This window comes from Callorhinchus milii, unplaced genomic scaffold (genome assembly GCF_018977255.1).
Source record: "Callorhinchus milii isolate IMCB2004 unplaced genomic scaffold, IMCB_Cmil_1.0 Scaffold9, whole genome shotgun sequence".
NCBI classification, from domain to species: Eukaryota; Metazoa; Chordata; class Chondrichthyes; order Chimaeriformes; family Callorhinchidae; genus Callorhinchus; species Callorhinchus milii.
This window is the reverse complement of record NW_024704750.1, coordinates 12,896,915-12,916,426: the sequence shown is the minus strand read 5'-3', so window position 1 is coordinate 12,916,426 and position 19,512 is coordinate 12,896,915. Positions and strand designations below refer to the sequence as shown.

The 19,512-nt window shown below is 38.7% G+C and overlaps 1 protein-coding gene across 1 annotated transcript in view; it reads left to right on the top strand.

The window, feature by feature from the left end:
• The window catches only part of baz1a (bromodomain adjacent to zinc finger domain, 1A), a 29,689-nt gene extending 10,618 nt beyond the window's left edge, over positions 1-19,071 (top strand). Inside the window, exons 8-27 of the mRNA XM_042337976.1 lie at positions 289-473; positions 854-949; positions 1,298-1,436; positions 2,159-2,305; positions 2,980-3,075; positions 3,174-3,398; positions 3,730-3,895; positions 4,104-4,211; positions 4,843-4,973; positions 5,164-5,883; positions 7,204-7,370; positions 7,585-7,769; positions 8,929-9,077; positions 9,935-10,027; positions 11,437-11,684; positions 11,792-12,000; positions 13,109-13,608; positions 15,612-15,766; positions 17,107-17,194; positions 17,969-19,071. Coding sequence (XP_042193910.1) covers positions 289-473; positions 854-949; positions 1,298-1,436; positions 2,159-2,305; positions 2,980-3,075; positions 3,174-3,398; positions 3,730-3,895; positions 4,104-4,211; positions 4,843-4,973; positions 5,164-5,883; positions 7,204-7,370; positions 7,585-7,769; positions 8,929-9,077; positions 9,935-10,027; positions 11,437-11,684; positions 11,792-12,000; positions 13,109-13,608; positions 15,612-15,766; positions 17,107-17,194; positions 17,969-18,165 — 4,004 coding nt within the window. The 3' untranslated portion in view covers positions 18,166-19,071. The remainder of the gene's footprint in view (positions 1-288; positions 474-853; positions 950-1,297; positions 1,437-2,158; positions 2,306-2,979; positions 3,076-3,173; positions 3,399-3,729; positions 3,896-4,103; positions 4,212-4,842; positions 4,974-5,163; positions 5,884-7,203; positions 7,371-7,584; positions 7,770-8,928; positions 9,078-9,934; positions 10,028-11,436; positions 11,685-11,791; positions 12,001-13,108; positions 13,609-15,611; positions 15,767-17,106; positions 17,195-17,968) is intronic.
• Positions 19,072-19,512: the final 441 nt, after the last annotated feature.

Genomic DNA, 19,512 nt, shown 5'->3' with positions numbered 1-19,512 from the left:
AGTTGTTAGTCGATTGGCGGATCACTTTGCGGGAGCAATAATCTCTTCAAAAAAAAATCTAAATAATTTAGTAACTCAATCCACGATCGTTTGTGAAGCGCTGCTGTGTGCAGTTTTTTTTCACAAAATATAGTCAATTCGCCATACTGTGAAACGTTTTGAGAGTTCTCAACGACATGGTAAGGCTCTATATCAGATACAAGGATTATTATTCCAAACTTGGAGTTTTGAGAATTCTGTCCGCAATGGTTCGTGTTCCAGGGCTGATAATTATTTGTGTTTTTATAGCAAAAAGGAGGAAAGAAGACGAAATTGCAAGTGACTTAAAGAAAAGAAAGGCTGAGGTGTTAGAAGCTAAGAAAAAAGAAAAGGAGGATAAGGAGAAGAAGAGAGAAGAATTAAAGAAAATATTGGAGGAAGAGAAACTGAAAAGAAAAGAAGAAAAAGAACGACTAAAATTGGAAAAGGAAAAGGTAACTTACTGCAACAGTGTATAGTAGGAGCGTGAATGCTGGTAATATCTATAGTGTGGGAGAGGAGGGTATTTTTTTTAAAAAATTGGTCATTCACATCATGCATTTAAGCGCTCTGAGATGCTACCCAGAATGAAGGACGTTATAATAAATGCAAGTTATTGTTTACTCAGTGCTGTAAATCTTGGCAAATGAATGGAAATCGAATTATTCATTTTTGTTCCCAAATAGCATGATCTAAAATGGCATGATTAAAAGGCTCAGACTGTAAATTCAAAATGTGCTCAGTTGTTAAGTGAGATCAAGAATGAGACTAATTGGTTTCCATGATGAAAATTTACTTTTCATTCATTGACATCTTACCAATGCTTAACTGTTAGGTAAGAGAAAAACTGCGAGAGGAAAAGAAAAAATATGCTGAATATCTTAAAGAATGGAATAAGCCCCGCGAAGATATGGAATGTGAAGACCTAAAGGTAAGTTGCTGTTTAATTGAAACCATTATTTGGATGACTTTCCAGTATTTCTGTGTACTCTAAGTTTGGCTTTTTAAAATAAATGTGGAATCCTTTTTTATTACAGTTGTTTGATTACAATGCTGAGCCTTGCAAGGTGACTTTTGATCACTCCTGGAGATTATCATAAAAAATGATGTAGCCCCTCCCTTCTCTTTATCTAGCATTTAATGCTTGCAACTCACTTTCTGATTACGACACTTGGAACATGAAGTTCTGGCAATTTCTGAGTAATTATTGTGAAATGCTAACCGCCCATGTTTTTTAAAAAAAAAACTTTTTTTAAACACTAACTTTCAATTCTAATAGGAGCTTCCATCTCCAATGCCAGTGAAGACCAGGTTACCATCAGAGCTTTTTGGGGATGCACTAATGGTTCTGGAGTTTTTGAATGCATTTGGAGAGCTGTTTGATCTGCAGGATGAATTTCCAGATGGCATGACTCTAGGTAATGGTTTTCAGTAACATGAGTTATGTAGACAACAAAAATATCCATGTATATAGCGGCCCTTACATAGGGTGTTGCTTGGACAATACACTACAAAATTACATTTGTGAAGCCCCTTTCATGTGTACAAGTATTGAAAATATTACTTGTTAATAGCACTGAAGTATATTGATTTCATGAAAATCTAAGTTTATAGACACTCTTGTTTAAATTTGTTTTTCATCTTTTGCTTTTTTGGAATCTTGTGTCACTAGTTCTTTGGTGTGATAATTTTGTTAGCTAAAGAGCCAACTGAATTTGGTGTTACAACTGCATAATTTCTTCTAATGCACAAGTCAAGGCTAAAGTAGCTTACTTGTGGAAAAACTTCTGTTCCTAGTAAGGTAACTGAAGTTGTGACTTGGTAACTGAGACAGAAGAAGACGCATTTTCTTTGTAGAGCTGTTTGTCCTCTGTTCCTGAGTATTGAGTTCAATATAGCACATGTACCACTTTGGGCGCTACTTGTGTACAGCAGTCCTCCTTTATTTACTGTTCTGAATGGACCAGGTTAACATCAGAACTGGTTTATTTCTATATAAATTTTGCTTTAATATCTGCCTGAAAGCCTTATGGGCAATGCAGCTTCAATATATATTGCAAAGGCTTTTTTTAGAAAATTGATCTTTTCTGAAAGATTTTCTTTAGATCTGATTAATAGATTGTTGCTTAATTGTTGACAGAAATGCTGGAAGAAGCACTTGTTGGGAACGACACTGAAGGACCACTATGCGAGTTGCTGTTTTTTTTCCTGAGTGCAATCTTTCAGGCACACGCAGAAGAGGAGGAGGAAGTGGCAAAGGAGCAGTTAAAAGAGGCTGATACTAAAGGTCCGTCCGTGCCTGATGCATTGACCCACTGGTTTTCGTAGTTGGTGGATGCGTATTTACTACCATTGTATTGCCTTTTGATTATCCCGTGTTATTTTTATACTTTCAGCACGTGTAGTGTTGTAGGAATTCCTGCAGCACTTCATGATGTTAATATTTATTTTTGTTCGCCAGTTTCTCCTGTTAGCTTCATGTCTACTTGATTTTTGAACAAATTCTAATCTCCAGATTTCACAGGAGATGCTAACTTTGAATCTGTGTCAACTGATGATTCCCATTGGGTCTGGTGGTCTTCCAAAGACAAATTATAGCAGCTTGACACAGCCACATAGTCGAGTTTTTCCCTGGGTCTAAGACTTGCTAGCTAAATCTGTTGAAGTCGCGAATTTATCAATCTTAGTGTTGAACATTGAAGCATTGCTCAGGGATAGTGCATCTTGGTTGTAGAATCAAACAAAATGTCCTCCATTGATCAGCTAATAGATTATTAAACCACCTTACTGTAATTTACGCAGACTTGAGTTTAAAATGTGTATTACAGAATTTTGTAGAGACTACACTTTTTCCTGATTTTAATTTTCCCCTATGAGCAAAGTGTAAATAACCATTATTTATTTATTTTATTTAATAAATAATCTTATTTATTTACTGAAACATGTTTTTGTCTATAAAAGATTTAACTGAAGCTTTAGATGAAGATGCAGATTCCACCAAATGCGCAGTGTCTGCAGTTGCTGCATTTGCAGCTGCGTGGCCCCAGCTTTACCAAGGTAAATCTATTTTATAGTCTTCATTTACTTTTGTAATATGAGACTTCATTTAGCACGATCAACTAATGGATGTGTCAATTATTTCCCATGTGTTGAAGGCTGCACTTTGCGTGATTTGGATCTTGACAGTTGCACTCTCTCAGAAATCCTCAGGCTTCACATCTTAGCAGCAGGAGCAGATGTGACACCCGCCAACGCAAAGTATCGATACCAGCAACAAGGTGGATTTGACGCTACGGATAATGCCTGTGTGGAACTTAGACTCAATAATCCAGGCCTTTTGAAGAAACTATCAAATATTCCAGTGTATGATTTGACAGCAGGTAACCAAGCCGTTTACACAAAGGTCCGTTCAACCAAATTTTCATTCCATTTGGCTATATAATGCTAATAATCAGCATCTCGTAAGGTCTTGCTGAAATAGTTTGATGGAGGGACATGTGCTCCTGATAAGGGAACTTGCAGCAGAACAGATGTCTAATCTTCTTCAAGTGGCGGGGTATAACATGAGCAAATCTGCATACCTACAGTTTTGCACATGATAACTTCAATTTGTTTGAAACTATCAAGCAGTGAAGATTGGATTCTGACTAGGTTTGTGTGTGCGTCTGGGTGCACATGTTCAAATGATCAAGTGTTTTCTCATTTTGATAGCGGACAAGCTGAAATTACTGCAGGCACTTTGTGGACAACTGCTAACCCTGGTCTCCACCAGGGATTTCATTGAAGATAATGTGGAGATCCTGAAACAAGCCAGGCAGGAATTTAGGGAATTGAAAGCTGAACAACACCGTAAGGAGAGAGAAGAGGCTGCAGCAAGGTATGAAACTGATATCTTAGGTAATGTTGGATGCAAACTAGATATATTGTACACTGAAAAATCTGGAATTCAGCATTAGATTCTTACGGAGAGAGAGGATTCCATTTCACTTTGTTTATATTTAAAAAATTCTGAATTTTCTGCTGCATATTCAATAATAGAAAGTTTGAAAGTCACTTTCTTAAAAAAAAACTTTGTGGTCTTATAGATATCGCAAGAAAAAAGAGGAGCGACTGAAAGAACAGGAACAAAAAATCAAGGAAAAGCACGACCAGTTAAAAGAGGAGGAGCAGAGAAATTCTAAAGGCAATGCAGTGTAAGTTTTCAGCTTGGTGAAGATAATTGTTTGAAAATTCATTTGTATTACAGATATCTGTGATTGCCAAGCAAAAAGGTAACTGCATATTGAAACCTTAATGAATTCTGATCATCTGATTGTGTATTAGTAAGTATTCACTGAGCTCAAAGATTTGTTTTTGAAAATCTATTTACTGCTTAAATACTTTGTGGCAAACTGCAAGAGGTAGGACCTGTCTTAGCTCCTGATGTTGCAAAGTTCACTTGCATGATCTAAAATACAGGTGAACATGTCAGCTTTTTAATTATGACCCCTAAATACTAATTGATGTGTGCTAATGATTTCAAACTTTTAAGGATTGTTGTCAAATAGATTGACAGAATTTCAAAATCAATTGTGGTGGGGGTAGTCATTTTTTGGAGGTTGAGCTTAATTTGTCATTTACGTTACTCATACCTAAAGTATTAAAGTCTATCACCAACTGTTGTGGTAAGTGTTTCAGCTGCTTCACCACTGACTTGGGAGTTTCAAGCCAATTGCCTTGTGTTTCAAGCATTTTGTTCTCCCAGAGCCTACTGAATGGCAAACTATAGTATTAAGAATAGATTTTGTGCTTCGTTGCAACAAATTTTCTTTCCTTCTTGAAAAGTGAAGAGGACGCAACTCAGGAAGAGCTTGAGACTAGCACTGAGAGCCGGGTGTCTGCACACATAGACCGAGGGCACGACACGGCTACAGAGGATGAAGAGGAAGTAGGACCAAGTAAAAGAGACCGAAAAGGTTGAACTCACATTTTTTTCTGTAAACTTGCCTCATCCTTTCCTCCAAAGCCTTTCCTGTTTCTTAAGTTTTTAAGATTCATTTTTTTATTTTTAAAAATTACTTTTACCTTTTCTGAGCAAAAAGGTTTATGATGTACTGGACAGAGGGAAGCCACCTGCTTAAGGATTTTTTCTTTTTAAATCCACAGGCAGGAAAAGTCTAAATGAGCTTAAAGATACTCCGAGTCGTGAGGAGACTGAAGAAAGTGCGACGGAAAAGAGAGAGATGTTAGCTCCAGAGGAGGAGGAAGTTTTCAAACGTGAGCAGCAAAGGAAGGAAAAGGAAATGTGGGAAAAGATTCAGATCGCTTCGTCCTGCACCAATATTGTTCCTTTAGGACGTGACCGCCTGTACCGCAGATACTGGGTCTTAAATTCCGTACCAGGATTGTTTGTGGAGGAAGACTTTGAGGGCTTGACAGAGGACATGTTACAGCCCTATCCTGTCAAAACTGCAATTAATAACGCACAGTCTCAGGGAAATGCTAGACTGTCTGATACAGCACCAGGTAGTGAATCCTCCGAAAGCGGAGCTTCAGGGAAGGTGGAGCAACAGCCTGCTGAGCCACACAATACAGACCTTTCTCAGGACCAAAACTCTTTTGTTTCTCCTTTGGAACCTTCGCAACCATCTACCTCAAGCCAGGACCAAATTCTTGATGCCAGCTCGACAGAAGAATTGCACAAACCAGTAAACAAACCGAATAGATGGTGCGTTTATTCATCACCAGAACAATTAGACCAGCTAATTGAAGCACTTAACTCAAGGGGAAAACGAGAGAGCTGTTTGAAAGAATCCCTTCACCAGGAGAAAACCCGATTAACCGAGAGACTGACTAATTTTCCTGTGGAAAGATTCAGCATTCCAGGTAAAGTCTTAATAGCTGTATCTCTTGCATCTGCCATATTACAATAGAGCACTGAGGAATAGCGAGTCCAGTAGTTTTAATTACATTTTCTGCAATCATGATTGTTCCTGCAGAAAAATAGCTTTCTTCAACCTTCCATTTGAAGAGAAATTCTGAAAAGTAAGGATCTTATCTATTTAGATTATTCTGATTTGAATTTCCCAAATACTCCCTTTGCACAGCATTTAGCAGGATATGATTACAATATGCAGATTTCTATAGTTGTGCTTAAAATGTTCAAATTCCTATTGTTAAATATAACAGTCTGCACACCTATTGATTATCAAGGTTTGTTTTTATTCAAATGATAAATGGAATATTTATCAAATCATTATAAAACATATTGGTTGGAGTTTAATGTGAATAGTGAGTGATTTACACAGTAACAAGTTAAAACCAGGCTTAATTTGGATTGTATCTTCATGTCAGTATAAAGTATTTTGCTCAGCTCATGAACAATGACCACGAATACAGTTTGTTTTGTTCCTATAACAATGCCTCCTGCCTTCTGTGGAAACTGATCCGGGCTCCCTCATGGCCCAGTATGTTTATCCTGTGAGTAATTCAGCCTTACGGGCTGAGAATGCTCCAGATTCGATCTCCCATCTGTGCGAAATTATCATATCTCCGCCAGGGGTGGTGCAAGATTTGTGCGCCACCCCTGGCAGTTTGAAATCTTAGCACCTTGAGTTAGGGAGAAGAAATCCAATAGAATTGTGGCTCTTGCTGTCTGACTTCAGGTCGGGATGGATATTGGATGAGGACAAGATTAGGCGTGGCTTTAATTTCCTACAGGCTCAAATATCCTTCTGAAATCCACTGTTACATTTCACACACAAATAATAACAATGTGAAAGAGGTACTTGGAGTCTACAAACCTGTACATCAGTGGAAGAACTCCGGGATGAGAGGGGAAATTTTTTTAAAAAAGAAACTCAGATTGACTGGTGTCCAATGATTTTACTTGCTCATGCTTGACAAATTAATGGCTATTGCACTTTGATTACTCTTCTTAGCTGTCCTTGTTGCAATAACAATAAAATGTATTTTTTAAGAAAGAAAAGATAATATTGTATATAAAAAAAAGTGCTCCTGGATCTTTTTTAACAAGGTTGGTGCTGAACACTCATGCAGGAAGGGAGAATAATTGAACTGTAAAGATCTCTTGGGCCTTGCTTCTTAGTACAAGTCTGTGTAGTGTGCGTAGGAGGAGAAGGATGAAAAATGATTTAATGCTCAAAGAAGCCAGTAATGCAGTTTACAAGTAATATCAATCTCTAGATAAAGTTCCAGTGGAGAGCAAGTCTGCACGAAATTCTTTTAAAAGTGCTCACAACACAAATGACGCTTCCCAGTTGTCTGCTGAGAAACAGCTTGAGCTACGATTGAAGGATCTACTTCTGGACATTGAAGATCGAACCTGGCAAGGAACCCTGGGGGGAATAAAGGTATGTATTCCTGTACTCCCAAGTGCCCACGGGCAGAGGTTTTTGTTTTGCTTCTGCAATTTCAGTTAATATTTTTATTTGCATTTAAAAATGTGGTTTTCGTTAATCTGGATCCATAATACTATACTGTCAAGGGCCTGAAATGAGCAGCCTGGCTCCTTTTTTTTCCTGTGTATTTAGGTATTCTATCTAACACAACTTATGTTGTGAACAGGCAGTGGGAAGAGACGTGTGGAGGGCAGCTCTGGAGTCTGCACACTACGCATTATTAGGTGAAGCGATTCCTACACAGAACGGTGTTCGAGTACTGGAGAATGATGTGAAAGAAAACGGAGCTATGAAAATTGAGAATGAAGAGGCCAACGATGGCATGAATATTAAATCTGGCTCGAAAGACAGGTATTGCTAATAAATAAGGTAAAACCAAATACAGCACAAATATTAAATTCAGCTCTAAAGGTAGGTGCTGCTAATAAGTTGGTGCACCTCGTTGAATGGGAATACTTTCGAGATGCATTTACAGCCCAAATTACAGTCACTTAAAATATGACTTCCTTTATTTCAAACCCTACCAAATTAGAAGTTGTGAATGATCTGGGGTGAAAACTTCCACTAAAATGTCTGGAATTATGCAAAACATTACTAATATTCCAGTACATGAATGGCTTTAACTATTTTTTAAAAATTAATTTTTCCTCCTTGCCTAAATCACTCTTTGGATACAGTTGCTTAGATGCTGATTCCAGACAGCAGATGCCTTGGGATCTTTGTCTGTCTGTGGTGGGCATCAGAGTCTGAGCCTGACTCTATATGTGTACTTAGCAGCCAGAATAACTGGATAACTATCAGAATAATCTGCCTGAGGTTTCCCTTCTTAGCCAGGGGTGACTGAAGACAATTTTAGTGCCTCAACTCCTGTCACGAGTGAGGTATTTGAACAAGAACGCAAGGAGTTGCTTCACAAGATAGGTTTGTTTATCACAATGCAGGTGTGATAGGCAAACCTGTTGTCCCTCCATCTATTATTGAATGCCTTACATGCTCTCACTCTATTCTTGTATCAATCACCCAGTATTTTAATGACAGCTTTAAAAAATATATTGCACCAAACCGTATTGTGTAGAATCAAGGTGACCTATGCCTTCAGTATTTTCTGCATTGTAACTAACTGGAATTACTATAACACGTGCCTCGTAGGTTCATTTGAAGACAGCTAGCTTACATTGATATCCTTTGAGAAATTGAATCTAGAAAAACATTCAATTTATGTGAAGATCTTTTTATTGCTTTTGAGTTTCTAAATAACATGTTCACTAAATTAGTTACAAAGAGGTTCTTCCTAAACCACACAATAAGTTAAATTTGCATATAAACTGACTGACAATTGTATATAGCTATGCAAAGATTGATTGGCCTAAGTGTCGTATTTCAATCAACATAAAAATGCAAAAACAATTGAGATGATTTGTTGCAAAGTTACATTAATAGTATGCTTTTATATTAAAAGCATCATTCACCCAAGAGGTGACATTAACTTGTGCCTTTGATTTATGACCAGGCTTTGTGAACTGAAGACTGAAGCAAGAAGCATCGTATCTACCAATGCAAGTACACCACAGCCAGTAAATCTTGTAGTGCGTTACCTGGCCATCGCTTTGCTTCACTTGGAACGCGGGATTGAGCGCAAGTTCCTGAAGCCTCCTTTAGGTGTGTAACATTAACAACAACTTGCACTTATATAGTGCACTCCACGCAGGCTAGCGTCTCAGAGCACTTAACAGTGGCGGAGCCTGACTCCGAGCCAGGGGGAGGTGGGAGGTGGCCGTAAGCATGGTCTAACAAGAAAGTTTTCAGGCGGGACTTGAAAGAGGGGAGAGAGGGGCAAGGCGGAGGGATTGAGGGAGAGTGTTATAGAGTTTTGGGGCATAGTGGCTGAAAGCATGATGACTCGCTTTTTTCCTTAAGCTCTCAAATTCTACAAAACCGTTTCTTAAACTTGTTTTTCTATCATTTTTATGCATGATATATTTTATGTCGACCAAAAGGATAATTGTCCTATCTGGCAATAAACATTGGTTCTTATTGTTGCCACCAGGTGGTGCTGTCGATCCTCAACTGTTATGGGGGAAATCTGCTCTTCTAATTTTCAGATGCAAATTTGGCATTTTAATTTTTTTTAAATGTTGGGTTTAAAATCCAGATCAGTCTGTATATAGACACCTTTGAGGGATGTGTATATTTTGCATTTGCGCATAACCAATTGTTTGGGTAGTTCTGGAATCTGGACTAATGGAAATTATTGTTTATGTGTAGATACAAGTCATTGATGTTCTTTATGTTGTGGAATCCCTTCCAAATGCAAATTCAGATACCGGTTCTACGAGATAATTGGAGAACCAAAAGATGGCATCTGTAGAATATTCCTCGGCAACAAATGCCACCTTCAGTAGAGGAGGGAAGAAATTTGGATGAATGGAGGAATGGTCAGGCCCAGGATTATCTTTATCTTTTCATAAGATTTTTTTTCTAGATGTGGCCTAAATACATGCTTTTGCTTTAAATAGGAGAAGCGGACGAGGTCAAGAAAGAACAGAAAGACAAGAAGAAGAAAGATGATAAGAAAAGGAGAGATGACGATCAATCCAGTGAAAAGGATGGTGTGTATTTAAAACGTGTCCTGATTCATTGGCCAAGCACATGAAATATAAAATGTTTGTTTCAGGTTTGTTGAGGAATGAAGGCAGTATGCTCCAAAAAATGTAGGGTAAAATAGTTTTCATTCCTTGCAAATGAAATCTGTGAAAATCCTCACAGTATTGTACAAATGCCTACACAAGTGAAATGGGTGAACACAGACTTTGCAAGATCTGTGGTGAAATTCAATTTTTTTTCCGTCGGAGATTTTCAAATGTACTGATTCATAAAATATTAGTCTGTGTATATTTGATTTTTCATATTTGTAGTACTACTTGTAGCTACCAATTTGCAAGAGTTCCCAGATATCTGGAAGTTTTGCAAATCATTTTCCAGGTGTGCTCATTCAATTAATATACCCTTTTAAACCTGATTCAGTACACTCCTATCTGGTGTTTAAACCTTTGGTGCAGTTCATTCAACTTATTATTCTTGGAGTATATGACAAATGTATATATGCAAGATTAGCAGCAGTACAAAAGCTGACTTAGCACATGTTGAGTTTTTGTATAAAATATTTAAATAGAACCTACTAAATTAAATTTGACTGCCTTTGTTTAATGTTTTCTGCAATTGGGCCCATATAGGCTGACTTGCAGCGCAATATAGTCAAACAAAAAACAGGGTCCACACTGAACTTTTTTTTCCTACAAGTTCAGCAGAAACACATAGCTTTTGTTCTGAGCAACAGCTGAAGCACATACATTACGATGTATGGCCAGATGTCTCAACAGCTGCTGCAAAGCCTGAATTGCTATCTGTATGTGTCTTTTTCAGCCTGGAAGTTAAAGATCAGTGTAAAGAGCAAACTGCATCCAATTTAAACATTCAAATGGTATTTTTCCAAAATAATTTTTATAACTAAGCTGTTAAAAGTGATTCTAATTTGATAACCAATGAGCTTTCCTTTTTACTTTTGGACAAATTAATGGAAATAGTTTTGTTGATCATCAGTTATTGTCGTTAATGTCGTTATAATCTTGATTTAAACGTCACTGCAGACTTCAAGTCCTCCTGGAGTGAAAGATGCTATACACATGTAATTTTTTGTTGTTGATGTTGAATTTCGAAAACATCAAGATTGGGAAAGCTAAGGGCTTTCTTCGTATTTGGTGGGAATAGTGACAGTTCGGATGAATGTATACTAACTGCTCTTTGATTGACATAGTTTCAGCTTGCTCCAAAGATTCTTACAAAAACACATTAGTAATTTGTAAGATTTTAAGACCATTATAAAGTCGGGAATATTTTGAAATGAGGCCTGTCATGCACGAGCCTATAGTCGCTTGATAATCCAGTTAAAACATGGGTGTATAACGGATTTTATAATTAATATGCAGACCTGAAATTCTGTCTTAACTCTTTGCTTTAGATGCCAGTGACGGGGGTAAGGTGCAAAAGACGTTACTGGATCGCTGGCGAGAGTCGCTTACGGCTTCTACTAGTTTAGCTCAGGTTTTCCTTCACCTATCAACACTGGATCGTAGCATTTTATGGGCTAAGTCTCTGTTGAATGCTCGCTGTAAGATCTGCCACAAGAAGGGGGATGCAGAGAACATGCTATTGTGTGATGGCTGTGACCGAGGACATCATACATACTGCCTGAGACCAAAGATTAAGGTGCAGATACAACAAATGGAAAAACTTGATGCAATTTTATCTCTGAGAATTTCCCACAAATAACTGCAATTTGCATTTAAACCGAGCCTGTCACTATTTTATTGCAGACTATTCCAGAAGATGATTGGTTCTGCCCTGAATGTAGGCCAAAGCAACGGTTTCGCCGTCCATCAGCCAGGCAGAGACCAGCGTTAGACAGTGAGGAAGAAGTGTTTGAAGAGTTGGAAGAAATGGAAGATGAGGAGGAGGAGAGCGAAGAGGAGGAAGAAACAGAGGTGGAAGATGATGAAACTGAAGAAGAGTATGAAATAGAAAGGTACTTTTTAAAGTAATGCTTTTTCTTCCAGTTTTCAACATGTATATTAGGTAAGCAAATGCAGTCATACCATTTGTAATAAAACGATTCCCCAACAAGTCACCTAACTCGCACATGTACCACTGTCCTGACAGCATTTTTTTTTAAAAAAGGATAGCTGGACTGCTAGCCACCTCCCAGGAACAATATTTTGTTAACTTATCGTTAAAAACCTTTTAATAGTTTTTTTCCTTTTTAATTGTATTGTCATCACTTATTGCTCAGTTAATACCAGTTTCATTTGTATACAGTGATATAATGTGACAATAATCATGTATACTATTATTGTACTCTTATCTGAACAATCAGCTCTTCAAATTGGAGGTAAATCTTGCTTATTTCAGTCCAGGGTCAGCAAGTCCTTTTTTCCCCAGCTCTATGTATGTTTTTATGTTTTGAGCAAAGAGAACAGATGCGCGTGTTCTGTTTCCTTAATCAGTATTTGTCAGCCTTGCTCTCACCTCTGAGTCATAAGGTTGGGTATTCAGATGCGGATAATAATCCCTCCAAAAAACAAAACAATAATAAATTGGTCATTTTCAATCCATGACTGTTTGTGGGACACTGCTGTATGCAATTGGCTGCCGCGTTCACCCATAAATATACAGTCAATTCACTTTACAGTATATTCTGTGAAACGCTTTGGAACGTCTAGAAGACGTGAAAAGCGCTATATCAAATGCAAAGATTATTATTATTATGCGATGATAAGCCAAGGTCCAGTTTGCCTGTTCAGGTGGATGTTAAAGATCCCATGTCACTATTCAAAAGAAAAAAGGGAGTTTTTCCTGTGTCCTTGCCAATGAATGCCCCAAATAAAATGAGTCACTCACTCTGGCTATTTATGGAATATTGGTGTGCAGAAATTATCTTGCTGCGTTCACCCAAAATATACAGTCAATCCACTTTACAGTATATCCTGTGAAGCGCTTTAGTACATCCTCCTGCCATGAAAGGAGCTATACCAATGCAAGGATTATTATTATTATCATGCTCTGCCATTAGGATGCTACCCTGTGTGAGTGGCGCTATGTAAATGCTTGTTGTTATTAATTATTATTTTTATTAGGCAACTACGAAGAGGAAGAACTCGGGTAAAACTTCAAGTTAAGAGCAAGAGCGGTAAAGGTAGCGCCACAACTGTAGCACATGGTCAAGGTACCGAACCAAGAAGGTATCCCTCTCGCAGCCGGTCAAACACCCCCAAACTAACTCTATCTGGTGCTAAAAAACGACGTGGTAAAAAAGTGGGGCGACCAAAATCTTTACCAAACGCTGAAGTGAAACCTTTGGCGAGACTGAGTGGACGTATGAAGAATAGTCGTTGGTCAGAAGGATCTTTTATTGAACTTGGTGTGCCTCGTCGTCGCCGGAGGTATCGTAAAGCTGCAGCCAGATCCCCGGAGTATGGAGCCTCCACATCCTGCCGTCTAAGAAGGCTCTCGGATTTGGACAACTCTCAGGAAGAACCCGTCAGGAAGAAGAGGAAGTACACACGTCGCGTTGAGCAGACCACTCCTCCTCCACTGATACAATCCGGCAAAAGAGGAAGGAAACGAAAATCTGCAGGTAGGAGAGCCTGACTTCCATGTTGTTGTTTTAGATTTTAAAATGTGAATATGCAGCGATGTGCAATACACAGCACAGAAACAGCTTTGGTCAAAGTGACAAATCACATTTTGTCCATCTGCAACAAGGTCTCCGTCTACCTCCTCGACCATTCTGCTGCCTTTGATACCGTTGATTGCTCTATCCTCCTCCACTGCCTCTCCTCTCACCTCAACCTTCATGGTTCTGTCCTTGCCTGGTTCAGTTGCTACCTTGCAACCGTCTCCACTTCATTCCCCACAAACGGCTTCTCCTCTAGCCCCTGCACTGTCTTGTGTTGAGTTCCTCAGGCTCTGTCCTTGGTCCCCTCCTTTTCAGTATCTATATGCTGCCTCTTGGTGACATCATCTGCAGACATGAGGTCAACTTCCACATGTATGCGGATGACACCCAACTCTACCTCTCTGCCTCCACCCTCGACTCCAGGTCCACTGCGGCCCTGACAGAATGTCTGTCAGACATCAATTCCTGGATGAGAGCTAACGTTCTACAGTTGAATGTCAACAAGACTGAGGCTCTCCTGATTGGCTCCTGTCAACGCCTCCACACCTCAGGCGCTGACAGCATCACCATCCAAGGATGCACAGTTCACCTCACTGCGGGCCACCGAGACCCTCATAAATGCATTCATAACATCTAGGCTCGGCTATGCAAACTCCCTGTTTGTCGGCCTCCCCAACTCCTCCCTCATCCAGAACTCTGCAGCCCATGACCTCTCCCGTACCACCAGGCTCTGCGACCCTATCAATCCCATCCTCGCCCGACTCCACTGATTTCCCATCATGCAGAGGATCAAGATCCTGGTCCTCACCTTTAAAGCCCTCCAGGGCCTTGCTGCCCCTACCTCTGTGACCTTCTAATCCCCTACCAAACTGCCCGTTCCCTCTGCTCAGCGGGCTCTGACCTGCTTCACGTCGCCCGCCCCGCCATTGGCAGGCGGGCCTTCTGCCACTTATTTATTATTATGATACCTATAGCACTTTTCAAACTACTTATCTGTGTAATTCTACAAAAATAACTTCCTGTCAGGGCAGATAAATGAGGGGTAGATCTATTTATGTGGATCTGGTAAACTAGTCTCCCCTTAGCCTCTATTATGGTTTACATTACCTCAATAACTTGAGAACCGGGTGTTTCAAGGCACAGTTTACTTTTTTTGGTCAGCCGGGTGTCTGATATATGAGGAAACCCATCACAATAACAACAACTTGGATTTATATAGCGTTTCAGAGCGCTTCACAGTAACGGATCCCGGGGCAGAGCCATTCAATCTGGGATGCATTGTGCACTCTTCTCCTGATAGGATGGTCCCTGTTTACCTAACTCCAGAGAGTATTAGGCCTGGGTTGGTAAAACAAAGGCTTTGGAACCCCAGCATGTGCATTGGGGTACTGGTGAATTTACTCAATTGAATCCACATAGTTTGCAAGTGAAAGCACTCTCTGGCAAGTTTCCTGCTGCTTGCCCAATGTACCCGTGACATCTGCTGAACATCTCCCTCCAAGCAGATGGATCTCCTGCCAAGACCCACTGGGTGAGGCACCAACTACACGGACGCTTCCTCTAGACCACAAGGATATCCTTATCAGTCTATTGTAGAGCACTGGACATGTCCAACACTGGCACCAACCCAGAGGGACGCCTTCAGCTGTAACAATGACAGACCTCAGCCAGTGGAAGAAAGATTTGGGATCATTCTTGTGTTGTGCTCTGTTGTTTAGTAATGCAACCCACTGATCCCACAATTTATTTATTCTGCAATTTAATTTCAACCTTGTGTCATTTGTGAGTCTTTGCTTAACTGCTGTTTATAATATGTACAATAGCTTTTCAATAGAATTGGTTTTGCAGAATACGAATTTTTGTCTCATCTCGGATCACCTTTTACAGAATTACTATCAAGTGATCTATCATTATTGCCTGGTGAGCTGTTCATGGTGTTTATTTTTTTCCCCCACCCAAAGATACAGTGGTCGAAGTATTGAAAGTAACTGGAAATAGGAGGAGCTCAGGTCGTAATTCTGGCATACATGAGCTTTCTGTTTGTGAACAACTTATTGTTGATCTGGTACGACACGAAGACAGTTGGCCATTCCTCAAGCTGGTAAACAAAGCCCAGGTAAAATCCAGACACCTGACTGTTAGTGTTGTTAGTAGGAGTTCTGTCTGAAATTAATTTATCCAAATGCATTGGATTTTTTAAACCCACAGATGTGATCTTAGTGCATTTGTGTTAAATACAATCGATAGAAATATTACCTTTACATTGACATAATATTGCTGTTGTCGGGTTTCTGTAAAGTGTAGTGACCATATTTTTGATACTAGAATGCTATTATTACTAACTGAGCCAGACTGACACCTTATACCCTAGAGCCTATTCAAATAAAGATTTCTCTTCAGTTCCAAGGCTCCTGGTATAGTGGATGTCACCATGCTTACTTACAAGACAGTATCTCATATGCAGCACTGGGGAAACTGACTCTTTTTCTGGCTGTATACAGGACAGCAATCCAATTCTTTTCATTGCTACACTAGCTAACAGTTCTGTCCAACAATGATGGCACTGCTGGGGACACTTTTTATCCTAGTGGTTCTGGATCACAGAATTTGAGCACCTCCAGAGACCATACTGGTGTTTCATTTATATACAAGCTCGGCAATAAATGGAAGTGTTTATTGCCATTGGAGGTACTTATATATCCCACAGTGGAACACAATCTCACCTCTGGGGATGACAAGAAAAATGGTCCTTCTGGCAGGGTCACATGCTGAGTTTGTTTGCCCACCAGCTGACAAAGCTGCTGGCCTGTTCTTACAGACGAGGAATGCAGTTTTACCCATTGCTTGTTTAACAACCTTTCCCTATCCAGCAGCCAGAAAAAATCCTAAATTGTGACCTGAAAACAACTGCCGACATGTGGATTTGCACTGTCAACTTGGTCTTCCTGACAGTTCTGTAAAGTAGTAACACAAGAATCTACGGTTCCTGGAACCTTAAGACTGTGGACATATGTTATTTGAAGCTGCTCTGTAGTATAAATGTGATATTCATTAGAATTGAATCTGGCCCAAAATATATTTTTTATTTGACTTTCAACCTGTGAAGGATATCAGTTATCTCTCACAGCTGAACTAAATTTTTCTTTATAGTACCACTACTTATGTATCAGTAACTAGAAACCCGATTATTAGTCGATTGGCAGATCGCTTTCCAGGGGTAATAATCCCTCAAAAAAATATTGGTCACACAATCCATGACTATCTGGGACATTGTTGTGTGCAATTGGCTGCCATGTTTCATATATTCTGTGAAGCACTTTGAGACGTCTCAACAAAGTGATGACACTAAATCAAATGTAAGGATTACTATTATTGTGTAGATATGAATACATTTGCACTTGATTTCCACTTCCACTTATTTCATTATTACCAATGTATTTTTCTGATTTCTTACAGGTTACGGATTACTACGATATTATTAAAAAACCAGTTGCCTTAAATATTATAAGAGAAAAGCTAAACCGATGTCAGTATAATTATGCATGTAAGTTTTTTTTAATGTATGAAAATAACAAGCATGGAAGTAATGGGTTAAAGTACAAAGAGTTAGCTTGTCTTATCCATCTATCTATATTCATGTACTGTACATGTCTAGTGCCTAATTAATTGGGTGGGATCATCCAACCAATTAAAGACACTAAACATATCCAAAGTCAAGCATTGTGGTTTGCTTATACTGAGTTTGAGTCCATGGAAGAGGAGTATGTGGTGGATTCAGCAGTTACTTTCTAGCCTCCTTTTTCTGCTCATCTTTGTGATTTCAAACTGGGGATGGCAACAAACTTGAATTGTGGAGGGAATTGTTTCTGCAGAATTGGAATTTAGAGCATTGTAAAAATGTCTAGGGTTTGTGGATAATTTAGCTCTTCCTCTCTTGCTCTCTCTACCACTGAGGAATGTGTGGGTGAGAATTTTTGATATTTTTCCCAAAAATATTTTATAAATTACAATAATATTTTGCCCTATTATAGTGGATAATCAAGGTCCAGTCATTATGAAGTACCAATAATCACGATTTACTGCAAAAAAAATCCCTGCAGTATCTTGAGTTCTATTGGTCCTATTTCGTACAATTTCTGTTTTGAAGATCTTAATGATAAAAGGCTAATTTTGAAGCCAAACATTGAATTAGCTGAATGCGTTTTTATTTACTTGCTGAGAACAGAATGGCGCGGTCAAAAATCTGACCTTTCTGTGATCTCTACATGAGGTTCTTACATTTTTAAATACCCTGCTTATCGATCTGTTTCCTTTACAGCGGATTTTATTGACGATGTGGAATTGATGTTTACAAACTGTTTTGAATACAATCCTCGAAACACAAGCGAGGCAAAAGCTGGGATGAAACTTCAAGCCTTCTTTCACAATCAAGTCGAAAAACTGGGATTGCCAGTGAAACCTGCCAATGTGGACCATCCACCACAACTTGCAGCTACTAAACGGTCAAGAATTTAAGGTTATTTAGTGGTATCTTTTTAAATGGGAACATGTTAAAAAGTACGGTGTTCCTTTTGTTGAAATGAAAATCGGAATCATGCCACAGACTGCCTTGCCCATCTATAAACTGCAATAACCTTTATTTTACAACCTTGAATGCAACCTGCACTGGACTTGAGTTCATTCTATTGTTAAGCACTCAGGAAAATGTAGAGTGAAACTGCATTTTGCTATAACAAATTTGTAGAGATTTCATAATTTGTGTATATTGGATACAGTACTGTTTTTCTGAATGATTTTTGTACTTTTCTGAAGTAACATTCATGCATGGTAGTGTCTTCCAGCAGAAGCTTGGATACTATACTTTTTATAAATGTAATTGCGAAGCCCTCCTTGCGTTCTCATTTTGTAAAGAAATATTAAGTCCTTAATTTGTTTAAGAAAACTCCAATCACCAAGTCTCAAGTACATCTTTTTGTTTTTTTATTAACGAAAAATGTGAAGGGTTTTTTAAAAAAAAAAGAATGCTACACTACACGTGAGTGACTGAGGATTACATATCATTTCAGTACTGTATATGTTTTTGGCTGATGAGAACTATCAGTCTGCCATGGAATAGAGTAGATATTTATTCAGTGTTGAAAACAATTTGTGGGATGTTGAATTTCTCCTGTATTTATAAAATCTGTAATTGAATGACACCTGGGGAGGGGGGATAAGGGGAGTTGTGTTTTTTTCCCCTCTCGGCTTCATTTTCTGAGTTTGTTTTGCGTTTTACACGTCCTTTCAAATGACCATTAAAACATGTAAACCGCGAACCAAATTGATGTACGTTTCTGACATTACCCACTTTTGAATTTGATATTTGTTTTGTAAAAATGACTTTGTCTTTCTCTTTGTATAAATAAAAGGTTTAAGTTGTCAGATACTTGTTGTTTGAATATAATACTGCAAATGTTGTGATAATTAAGAGTAACTGGAATGCTCTCAATATACTTCTCAAAGAGAAGGGAGTTTACCCCGGGGGCCTGTCTGTGGGGCGTGGCACTGCTCGTCTATTGGATGTGACTGCAATGCACTTATAGTGATAGCATTGCTTATCACAGGAGCTAAAACCAAATGTTTGAGTATTGAATCAAGTTGATATTGTTCGTCTCTGACAGGTCAATAAATTAGTTCATTTATATCTTAAATATGCTTAAGTATATTAAAAGAACATTTGGCACAACCTTATAACACAATGCTTTCATTAAAAGGGTAACCCCAGTCTCGTGTGTATAAATGTGGTTTGCTGCATAGCGATGGTTGAATGTAAAGATACAATTAATACTTAAAGGGGTAAAGAATACATTATTAATGTTCAAT